Source organism: Oncorhynchus tshawytscha, linkage group LG21 (assembly GCF_018296145.1).
Source record: "Oncorhynchus tshawytscha isolate Ot180627B linkage group LG21, Otsh_v2.0, whole genome shotgun sequence".
In the NCBI taxonomy this organism is placed as follows: Eukaryota; Metazoa; Chordata; class Actinopteri; order Salmoniformes; family Salmonidae; genus Oncorhynchus; species Oncorhynchus tshawytscha.
This window is the reverse complement of record NC_056449.1, coordinates 19,264,260-19,276,259: the sequence shown is the minus strand read 5'-3', so window position 1 is coordinate 19,276,259 and position 12,000 is coordinate 19,264,260. Positions and strand designations below refer to the sequence as shown.

Below are 12,000 nucleotides of genomic sequence, written 5' to 3'. Positions count from 1 at the left end.
GTTCATGTGTGGGTGTGGGTTTAGGTTTGTTCTATCATTCACAAGCCAATATTCACTATGTTATGCTGAGTGCTTTCTCTTTTAGTTATTAATGCTTTTCCACATCTTCCATCACGGACATGCCTTTTACTCAGGTGGCCCCGTAAGTAATCTATATTGCCTCAATGTCAAGATGAGGCTTTATAGAGAAATGACAACAGAGGTGTTATATTTAGGAATTTACAAAAAAAGTCCCCTGATTTTATAGTTCAAACAATTAAAACAGAGTCTTATTTGTGGTTCAAGAGAGTAAGAACCCATATTGGTAAACCTACAGCTTATAGTAGGAATTTGTCAAATGCCGCTGTATTGCACACTGTATGGTCCACATAATTGGCAGCAACGTTGTATTTTCACCTATAGAACCTTAAATATTGTTTGTTCGGCTCATATAGTTTTGATTGGTCCAATTCATACTAAAGGTTTCAATCATGTCCATGTTGCTAGGCAGGCCTTCATGTTGCTTTTCATCTTCAGGTGTGGCTCCATTGAATCCATGGGGCCCAGTCCATCAAACTCACCCACCACATGCCCATCCGACATGCCTCAATCTCCAAACAGGTACAGCCATCAGAGGGCGCCAAACTCAGCTCCCTGAGGCCACTCACTGCTGCTTTTGTCATCTGTTATATTGAGAAGGATATTGAACTTGCTGAAAGTACAAGGTTTGATCTGTGCTTCTCTGTGAAAAGTATCATGTCAGCTCTGTAGAAGACATTGCTGATATCTCTATCCTGCACTACTGTATTAAATGTATAGATCAATATACTGTACTAGATGTGAATCTGAGGAATCTAAAAGCATCAATCCCTCAGTTCTTCATTCACTATCACTGGACCATATATCCACTGGACCATACTTCATTTGCCACTGCGGTCATTCAGTTTGTGCTGCTCAGTGATCAGTCTGTTGTAGCCTGAACTGGGTTCTCCCCTGCAGGTCGGTGAGCGGTAAGAAGCTGTGCTCCAGTTGCGGTCACCCTTTGGGAAAAGGGGCAGCCATGATTATTGAGACCCTCAGCCTTTACTTCCACATCCAGTGCTTTAAGGTCAGTGTCACTCAGGCAGACTGTGTTAAGTCAGAACCCTTTCACCACACCACCAAAGTTATTATGAGGCTGCGTTAGGTCAGAACCCTTTCACCACACCACCACAGTTAGTTTGAGGCTGCGTTAGGTCAGAACCCTTTCACCACAACGCCGCAGTTAGTACCAGGCTGCGTTAGGTCAGAACCCTTTCACCACACCACCACAGTTAGTACCAGGCTGTGTTAGGTCAGAACCCTTTCACCACACCACCACTGTTAATACCAGGCTGCGTTAGGTCAGAACCCTTTCACCACAGTTAGTAGCTGGCTGCAGAACCCCTTCACCACACCACCACAGGTCAGAACCCTTTCACCACACCACCACAGTTAGTAGCAGGCTGCGTTAGGTCAGAACCAGGCCTTCACCACACCCACCACTGTTAGTCAGAACAGGCTGTGATAGGTCAGAACCCTTTCACCACAGTTAGTAGCAGGCTGCGTTAGATCAGAACCCTTTTACCACACCTCCACAGTTAGTACCCGGCTGCGTTAGGTCAGAACCCTTTCACCACACCACCACTGTTAGTATCAGGCTGCGTTAGGTCAGAACCCTTTCACCACAACACCACAGTTAGTACCAGGCTGCGTTAGGTCAGAACCCTTTTACCACACCACCACAGTTAGAACAGGCTGCATTGAGTCAGAACCCTTTCACACCACCACAGTTGGTAGCAGGCTGTGATAGGTCAGAACCCTTTCACCACAGTTAGCAGCAGGCTGCGTTAGATCAGAACCCTTTTACCACACCTCCACAGTTAGTACCCGGCTGCGTTAGGTCAGAACCCTTTCACCACAACACCACAGTTAGTACCAGGCTGCGTTAGGTCAGAACCCTTTCACCACACCACCACAGTTAGTACCAGGCTGCGTTAGGTCAGAACCCTTTCACCACAACACCACAGTTAGTACCAGGCTGCGTTAGGTCAGAACCCTTTCACCACACCACCACAGTTAGTACCAGGCTGCGTTAGGTCAGAACCCTTTCACCACAACACCACAGTTAGTACCAGGCTGCGTTAGGTCAGAACCCTTTCACCACACCACCACTGTTAGTACCAGGCTGCGTTGGGTCAGAACCCTTTCACCACAACACCCATCCACAGTTATTAACTACAGGACTGTAACTAATGTAATTGATGATGAATTCCAAGCCCTAGACCCAACCTCCAAGAAACTCCGTGTTGATCTTCAAAGATTGTATAGGCCACAGGAGGTTGGTGGCACCTTAATTGGGGAGGACAGGCTTGTGGTAATGACTGGAGCGGAATAGGTGAAATGGTATCAAAACATGGTTTCCTTGTGTCCATTCCAGCCGTTATTATGAGCCGTCCTCCCCTCAGCAGCCTCCACTGGTATAAGATTTAAGTAACCTAACGTAGCATGGGTTAAAGTAACACCTGAAACTAGATCCCCTACGTACTGGTCTTGACAAGAAGAAAAAACTATAGGGAGGTTGTCTTCAGCACTGTTCAACCAATCCAGTGAATGTGGAGGAGGAGTTAAGATGGAGTGTTGCCTTGTTAATTTCCAAAAGCGGAAGTCGCGTCACAGACTCTCTTTCCATTTCCCCTGAAAACCAGAACATCCGGTGGTTCGGGACTCAGAGGCTAAGGTGTAAGCAATGGCAGATTTCCCACCTGACCAATCAGAAGGCAAGGTGAAGGAATTACCATATTGCTTAAACCTTTCCAATCCTCTCTGATTAACACACTCACCAATGTCAGATCAGTGATTACTACAAGGAAGGAAGGAAGGAAAGACTTATGCATTTTCAAAGTATTCAAACAAAGCATATGTCTTACACTATGTATACAAAAGTTTATGGACAGCCCTTCAAATTAGTGGAATCCCCGAGGATGGCACCTTTCCAACAAGTCAGTTCGTCAAATTTCTGCCCTGCTAGAGCTCCCCTGGTTAACTGTAAATGCGAAGTGGAAACATTTAGGTGCAAAAACTGCTCAGCCGCGAGGTGGTAGGCCACACAAGCTCACAGAACGGGACCGTTGAGTGCTGAAGCGCAAAGCGTGTAAAAAAATCTTCTGTCCTCGGTTGCAACACTCACTACCGAGTTACAAACTGCCTCTGGAACAACGTCAGCACAAGAACTGTTCGTCGGGAGCTCCATGAAATGGGTTTCCATGGCCGAGCAGCCGCACACAAGCCTCGGTTAGCCATGCACAATGCCAAGCGTCGGCTGGAGTGGTGTAAAGCTCGCTGCCATTGGACTGCGGAGCAGTGAAAACAAGTTCTCTGTAGTGATGAATCACGGTTCACCATCTGGCATTCTGACAGACAAATCTGGTTTTGGCAGATGCACGAATGCATAGTGCCAATTCTACAGTTTGAGGAGGAAGAATAATGGTCTGGGGCTGTTTTTCATGGTTCGGGCTAGGCCCCTTAGTTCCAGTGAAGCAAAATGTTAGCGCTACAGCATACAATGACATTCCAGACAATTCTGTGCTTCCAACTTTGTGGCAACAGTTTGGGGAAAGCCCTTTCCTGTTTCAGCATGACAATTCCCCCGTGCACAAAGCGAGGTCCATACATAAACGGTTTGTCGAGATCAGTGTGGATGAATTTGACTGGCATGCACAGAATCCTGACCTCAACCCCATTGAATACCTTTGGGATGAATTGGAACGCCCATAATTTTGGAATGAGATGTTCTACGAGCAGGTGTCCACATACTTTTGTTAATGTAGTGTACTTTTCTTCCTCCTTCCTCTCCTCTCTCACTCTTCCCCCTGCAGTGTGGGGTCTGTAAGGGACAGCTGGGTGACACCACCACGGGGACAGACGTGAGGATCCGGAACGGCCTCCTCAACTGCCACCAGTGCTACATCCGCTCCCGCTGTGAGTCACACAAAATCACATCCCCGCATGCACACACACGTATACACATTTGCATTCTCTCTCACTCACTCTCACACACACCTATACATTTGTCTCCCTCACTTTCACATGATAAATAGCTACATCACACACTGATTAGTTCTTTGCCCTTTTCACAGTTTTAATTTAACGGATATAAGAGTATTGTGTACCCAATTGCCTCAAGAAATACATGTATTTTTCCTTAATCCCATTAAATATGATAATCAACTATTAGAGAATTTACAGTTGTCCTCATTATTTTGTTGCTCTATTTTCAGCAGCCGGCCAGCCAACCACATTGTGACAACGTTGGGTCAATGGAAAGCACACAGAGAAATTGTCTCCCTTCTTCCTACTTCTCCATATAATCAACATGTGTGGAATGTGTCTTGTCTGTCAATGCCTATGTGGGGATTTTCGCAATGTCTGCAAATCACATCCTATCGGGATTATTGAAATGGTCCAAATAATGCCTGACATTGGAAAGTTGTGTGTACATAGAATATTAGTCCGACTGATCATAGTCAGCCTATTGATTCTATTGGCTCTGTATGATCACAGCTCAGAGGTTCTCACTTCCTCGTATCCATATGCACCCACAAGCCCTCGAGAGGATGGTGGACATTTTGAATCTGAGCTCCGATACTGTAAATATGGTGTATACAGTATAACAGCCTCCATCACTTCAAAACAGTATAGGAAACTCATGAAAACACTAATGCAATGAAGTCCAACCAACAAATTTGGCACTTAGACAAAATATTTGTTTGTAAAGTATACCCTTTATTTGAATTGAATTATTCTCTGGTATCCAGGTTGTTAGACAGGCCTTATTAGTCTTTAGTTTGTAACTTAAGCTTCTAATTTGGTTGCTAGAGAAGGTTGTCATGATTTCCAATAAAAGTTTCAAGTAATAGAAGTGTATTCCATTTTGCCAACTTGAGATCTGTAGGAGTTTTTCTCGATGGTCAACTAAAGGCTTAGAAAAGCCTGCTTTGTTCCTCCTGATTTTCACTTAAACCACAATTAACCCAAACTCTGGTTTAAATTCTGAAAGTTAAATTGTTTAGCTAACTATCTTCTTTCCAGGCAGCTCCAACACTGTCTTATCGTTTATTTCTTCCGTATTGCTTTAGTAGCCTACTGGATACAAAAAAATACTGTGCTGTCACTAGGCTATAGGCCTACATACATTACAGTAACTTTGCACGTCAGCCTGACAACGTTATCCTTTTCTCTCTTTCTTTGCTCAAAAAAAATGTCCGCTCACAAAGTTAGATGTACTTCATTTTAAAGCAATAACGAAAACTGATGCATGTAAACTGATTGTGGAGGTAAACAACCGTCATGGATTCATGCTACTGTACTAAACCATTCCGTAAACTCTTAACCGGTTCTCTTTAGGAATTTTAGGCTTGGAATGTCATGAAACGTGCCTTAGGTAAACAGGTGATTGCACACTCAAGGGAAGGGAACCCAAAGATGGTGTCCGCTTAAAGGAAAACTCCACCCAAAAACTGTCTTGGTATTTATTTCATTAGTCCATTGATGATCTAGTCTCAACTTGATTATTGACAAGAAAAACATGATCAAGAATATCACTTAAAATACAGAAATCAGCAATAGGCATCATATAGGGATTATTTCTGTATTGTGTATGTTACATGTCTTTTAAAACTTATTTGCTAACAAGCAAAACATTTTGAGACTATATCAACAATAGACTAATGAAACAAATGCCAAAGTTTTGTTTTTGGATGGAGTTTTCCTTTAAGTGTGATGGGGTAGGATGGGAGATTTTTGTCCAAAATGCAGGAGAAACTGCACGAGAGCTTAAAATCACCCCACCAATTTGTTTTGTTGATATTCCCCTTTATTTTTTTACTCGTGTCACAGTTTACCAAACCTTGTTTTTTCATGATTTGCAGTGTCTTTCCAGTTTCAAAACGGAATCTAAAATATATCTAGGATATATGGTTGACATATTTAATAGCAGCCTTTCCCAACAAAAAATAGGATGACCATTGATTTTTTTTTTTATTGTGTATCCGAATGTTTTGACATTATAATGACTCTATATAGGCCTCTCTATGCCCTGTTGACAGTGATGACGACTTTGGTCAGCAATAGAAACCCATTTTCAACAACAAAAATATAAATTAAGCATACTTGTTGCGTTGTGAAATTATGGCTAAAATGTTCTTACCAGCAGGTGCACTTGATTAACATTTGGCTGCTAAAGACCAGTGCCAGCAGTTTGAACGTCAATTGTGAAATTATAGGCTACTATGGAGCAATTTCAGTGCCAACAGAAATTGTATTTGAATTTCATAATTTCGAATTTGTATTAGGATTTTGAATTTGATTGTAATACTTTTGAATTTGTAATCGTTGAATTCAGCTTTAGCTAATTGTGCTAACATAGTCTTGTGACATGTAGGAGACCTTGTTCAAACCCACTCAGTCACAAGAGCAAGATTTTAATAGGGAGTGGAAAGGCTATCCTTAGAAGGGCTATGACAGGACTATTCAACTATATTCTTATGTGGGCCAAATTGTGTTTTTTTGTGACACTCTTCTAACTCCGATTGTTGTCATCATAGAAGGGAACAGAAGGCTCCAGAGAGTCTTTGCTTTCAGGAATGGGGTCGTAATAGCTCATAGCCAAGACTGTTCAAAATTTGGCGCTAAATTCATAGGAAGAAAATTAATTCAACATGTCACATTGGCTTCAGAAACTGCATGAAGTTTATGTTTTACAGAGTGAGCATTTGATTATCTGTTCTCTACCTTCCTGGTTGGCAAAGTACCAGGATGTTGTCTCAGGTTTTGAATTTGAATTTAGAGAGCTGAAGTTGAATATATGACACTTTGATTAACTTGAAATGATGGTTTGTAAACTTGATTCACAGACAATGAATGCAATACTTACCGTAAGTTACATTTATGAATTCAGTGATTCAATTCATGCATTACAAATTCAAAATAATGGAATTCAAATCAAATGTCTGTTGGCACTGAAATCGCTCCATAGGTTACCAGTGTTGGATATAATGTATGTTCAAATGCTATCTTGAAATAAATCCATAGCCTACTCTGTCAGACATATGATCCATTCTCAACTTGTAGCTTACAACTTTCCCTGTTTCGTCTGAGTTTATTTTTCTGATATAGTCCTACCATATTTTTAGGCTTCAGGTCTGATTGTCTTTTTACTTTTACTTAGGAAATTAATACATCTCAGCTGATACTCTGCAGGGGGGCGTCTTTGTGTCAGAAATATCGATACCGTCTTAGCTGGATGAATAGTTTGGGAATGATACTTTACGTCTAAGTTCTGTATTTATTGTAATATTCACCTGAACATTACCCGAAGAAAGATAAATGTGATGTTCAAATGCATTGGCTTTATAGCATACTGTATGTTTATAAATAAAATGTAACAAATGAATGAATGAGCTTGTCCGTGTCTTTCTGTTTTTAAACGATAATGAAATAATGTTGTGCACCTGCATGTAGTCTTATCGGCTCAATTCGGCCCTATGCCTTTTTGCTGCGACGAGGATGAAAGCAAAAAGGTCAGTATTTTTTTCTGGATTTAGCCAGCTAAAGGCAAACAGAGAATGGGAAAGGCTAACCACGACTGTTTCGAAGGTATTACTGCTGAACAGTCAGCCCTTTGTGAAAGTAACCCTGATCCCATAGCCTGCGCTCTGTCGCAAGACGCTATCCATGGTGCTGAAGTAAATTCTCCAAAAAGGTGTCTCTTAGTGTAGGTGACTTGTATAATAGAGGTACATAGTAATACATTATACAATCCATGACAATAGCTTTTAAACAATGTGATACATTTCTGAGAACCAAATCTGACATGGATTGGGGAATCAGAAGAGAATAGTAATTTGTGCGAATTTGGTTAACCGTTTTACATCTAATGCATGCAGAATGGTAGCTTAGCCTGTTTGTACCTTTTTGTCTAAAGATCAACAAAGAAAAACATGACAAACAACTTTGATTATTTTTATCAACAACCATTTCAATGGTACACCTGGAAAACTATGTGCACATGTAGAAATATTTCCTTAAATATAAGCATTCATTACCTACATATAAATAACTTTCAAATCCTGGACAAATCGTGTAACATTATGCTCACAAAATGGGGGGAAATTATTATAAAATCGGACAAAAAAGACATGCAAATAATAGTGAAAAAACACTGTTTGCATACATTCCCTTTTTTTACCCAAAATAAATTCGCCAGTGGTAACTTTGTAAAACGTCAAAAAGACTTCGTGATTCTAAAGGGACTGGGGAGTATGGCCTATGGTCAACTATAGGATAGATACAATAATACATATTAACACTATACAATTGAGCCACAAAAACACAGCTGTAGAAAGACTTACAATACAATTACATATTCCTGTCAACAGTGAACTTTTGTACTTTGTGCCTTTTTTGAAGAAATAAGGGTGTTCATTTGATGTCAACAATTGAAATAAACGAAATTATTCACGAGCCCTGAAACAGTGGTGTATAGGCTACTTACACTTAGCAAGTTGCATCAGGAAATGAACAAAATAGTCTCTCGTTCGATAATCAACAGACATTCCATATATCGAAGATCTTCAGTCAAATCAGAATGTTGGCTACTTAAACAAAACAAGCAGTTGTACAGTGTCTGACATTTTGATGACATCTGGTCGTATGATGGGACACTGCTTATGACTCACAGCAGTTTGTGGTTACTTGCTATAAGTGCAGAATGACCATAATACTGGACGATAACCGAAAAGGAAGGACTGAGGCAAAACAAATCAAAGTAGTCATCTTCATCTTTTTACAACTGCGGTTATGATAGGCCTATCAGTGTCCTTCAGTCTTTCTTGTAACATCCCTCATTTCACGACTCAACACTCCTCAGTCACCTGTTTGATTTTGTCAGTGGGTCTCCGCTGTATTAGAACATGCTGGTCTTTACTAATGTAGCTTTGGCTCCGTTCTGTCTTTGCAAAGAGGACAGTACGCTGGCGAACGGTCCACCCAATGAGTCCGGGATGGAGGTGATGGTACCTGGTGCAGAAGCCCAGCCTTGACTCGGTGTGTTTCCACACATGCCGGGAGCCACCGACGTCTTCACTTGGTCCACTTGTCCGTTTCCACTGGAAACGTTGACCTGGCCACCGGTTGGACTGGGCCCACCGCAGTTAGAGGTTGGGACAGAGTTGGGCCCCGGTCCTCCCGTGCTGTCAGGGTCGGTAGATTTGGCCTCTTTACTGTCTTCTTCCCTCGAGTCCGACTTCTTCCCGGAGCCGTTCTTGGCAGCGGCAGCGGCAGCAGCGGCCGCGCGCTCTTGCTTACGGAATTTGGCGCGTCGGTTTTGGAACCACACCTAGAAAACGAAAAACGGGTTCATTAGACTAAACAGTCCTACTGTATGTGTAAATGACTGAAACTAGTCATGATGTCAATATTAGACATTGACCGTCGGAAAACAACTCTCGTGTAATTATTCACACATAATCAAACAACAGTGTAAGCCTATGAGTTCAGTATGGGCCTAATGTTGGTGAAAGTATTTTAAAACATATAAATGTTTTAAAACCCCACAATAATAGTAGGGAACCTTGTTCTTAATGACTCTAGTTTGGAAAAGACGGTACACTTTGACGAGGTGATAGCATAGCCTACCTGCACTCTGGCTTCAGTCAAATCGATTTTGAGCGCCAGTTCTTCACGTGTGTAGATATCTGGATAGTGGGTCTCAGCAAAAACCCTCTCCAGCTCCTTGAGCTGTGCGCTGGTAAAAGTGGTCCGAATGCGCCTCTGCTTTCTTTTCTCGTTCAGTCCGCCATGATCCGTAAAGAGTTTGTAAGGAACTGTGGGAATAAAATGTAAACGTTAAACGTATTTAATATGGCAATAGCTGTAGAGTAATATTTACAAAGATGTCAGATAAAAATCTATAGCCGAATTAAGAATGATTATGTTGGAAATCGAGTTATGTTATTATATTCTACAATCTGTTAGAATACTTGTGGATTAGTGTTAAAATGAGACCAGTGATGTACTGTAATGTGGTTAACTGTAATGATAAACAAATCTTTGCTTTGATATTGGGGTTCAAGTTTGGAAACTTGTCATAATGTTGCCATCCGTACCGGTTGTTGCTACTGTAACTCCAATTATGTGTCAATAATGAGCTTAGATCTTTGGTTATCTAATTATTTGAAGCTTTATATCTCATCGCAAAGTAAATAAATTATGCCTATCATTTTGGCAGCTTAAGATAATGTTGTTGGCGGTTTGGGTGTGACTGGGATAGTGTAACCCCATAACTGAATTACCGCTTGCCTGCAATCGCTTCTAACGTGATAAATTCTTTCATTTGTGTAAGCAAATTTCGTTTGGTAAATACTAAACACATTTCCATTTTCAAATGCAATCAAGGCGTCCTATATACCCGGGTAGAGACCGGGGAGTGGTGAATAAAGTTGGCGGTTGCTTACCTGCGGCGTATGGGCTGCTTTGGTGGTCCCGCAGTGTCCCCAGACTGCAAGAACCCGGCGTAAGAGACGGGCAGCCGGAGGTAGCCCCAAACGTGGTCCTGATCGGATTGTACTGAAACCCACTGGCTTGACTGCACGAGCTGAAGTCCGCATAGGCTGATGCCAAGCTCGATGTGTCCATCCCGGCCATACATGATTCGTAGGCAGAGGAATTTAGGTAAGAATACTCCATTTTATACATTTGAAAAGGCTCAGTGGATAAAGAAAGCAGCACTTCCAAGGGGAAAAAAAATCGAAACTTCAAATTTGATTACAAAAACAATGATAATGACGCGAGATGAGATGGGGAGAATTGACTTGCTTGGATTTGACTGTTTTGGAAAGAGGCTAGACCGTGGGTAGATGTGCACTGCTCGGCGCCTGCTCCAAAACTGGCCTCCTTTATAGGAGCTTCGCCCTGTTTTATGAAAAGCCCTCTAAGAGCCGCCTAGCCTCAGGTCTCTAGAGCATATAGTCCTCATAATAAACTTGGCTCTTTCCTCTTGGACAATGGCAAAGCGTTTGGTCTTATTGCTAGCGCTTTTACATGACAATAACTCATCAGTCTATTGGGCTGGCACTGGGGGCCCGCACTGTCCAACCTCCCTATCATTGATCCCCTGCATCTCTAATTAGAATTTAATACCACACCATTATGCGCCAAGCCCCCCTCCCCCCTCCCCCTCCCCGCGCGCCATCCACCCTCCTCTCTAACCACCGTCATGCTCTTTAATTCAATCACACCACTTGGAAATAATGAAAGTTGGGTGACGATTCTCGCTGATCCAATTTTCCCCGAGCTTTTAAGCCTTTTAACCAACAGTATACCTTAGGCAGAATTTCTGATAGTATTCCCTCTCTCTTTTTGCCTTTGCACTCTTTCTTGGCTTGAAGTGCGGATCATTACGCATGATGTAACATTATTACAGAAGGGTGGATTGTATTTTTTTTAAATTATTATTATTATTATTATTGTTACTACTATTATTGGGCTATTGTTGTTATTTTGCCCTGCCACCGTCCAACCCTAATCCTAACCCTGCCATCGTCTAACCCTGCCGACGTTAATGTCTCTTGTTGTCTCAACAAACTAAATGAAAGCAGTCTAAATGAAAACCAGAATGGTAGGCCTGTAATGTTACATGTTTTAAATGCACAAGATTGGATATAGGCTATTTCTATAGGAGATAATGAATGGGTATAGGATATTCCTATAGAACAATTATGATATATTATTTCAATTCCGTAAGGTAAAGCCACAGAATACGTTTTATCTGGAGGGAGGGGGTGGGGGTGTAATTCGTTTTATTGCATTAATTATTCTCTTCATTTAGCCAATAGCTTATTTCTAATGAAAGTAACTAAGTCGTGAGCAAGTCATCGGACCTTTTAGGCTAATATTAGGCTAATTTGTAATTGGTAAGGTGTTTACCCGATCCTGTTGTTCTAT

At 41.7% G+C, this 12,000-nt stretch overlaps 2 protein-coding genes across 7 annotated transcripts in view; one reads left to right on the top strand and one right to left on the bottom strand.

Moving 5' to 3' along the window:
* Positions 1 to 7,454, top strand: part of LOC112244918 (LIM and calponin homology domains-containing protein 1) — a 150,713-nt gene extending 143,259 nt beyond the window's left edge. For 5 of the 6 annotated variants that reach the window (XM_042303175.1, XM_042303172.1, XM_042303174.1 and 2 more), the window contains 4 exons: positions 517 to 600; positions 979 to 1,087; positions 3,876 to 3,978; positions 4,278 to 7,454. In XM_042303175.1, coding sequence (XP_042159109.1) covers positions 517 to 600; positions 979 to 1,087; positions 3,876 to 3,978; positions 4,278 to 4,303 — 322 coding nt within the window. In that variant the 3' untranslated portion in view covers positions 4,304 to 7,454. The remainder of the gene's footprint in view (positions 1 to 516; positions 601 to 978; positions 1,088 to 3,875; positions 3,979 to 4,277) is intronic. The other variant, XM_042303173.1, reaches the window with a different exon arrangement.
* Positions 7,455 to 8,005: 551 nt separating this feature from the next.
* Positions 8,006 to 11,179, bottom strand: LOC112220653 (paired mesoderm homeobox protein 2B). The gene is made up of 3 exons (XM_024382488.2): positions 10,512 to 11,179; positions 9,694 to 9,881; positions 8,006 to 9,394 (listed from the first exon to the last, which is right to left on the bottom strand). Exons 1-3 carry the CDS (start codon positions 10,750 to 10,752, stop codon positions 8,963 to 8,965), a joined length of 861 nt encoding a protein of 286 aa, XP_024238256.1. The 5' UTR covers positions 10,753 to 11,179; the 3' UTR covers positions 8,006 to 8,962.
* Positions 11,180 to 12,000: the final 821 nt, after the last annotated feature.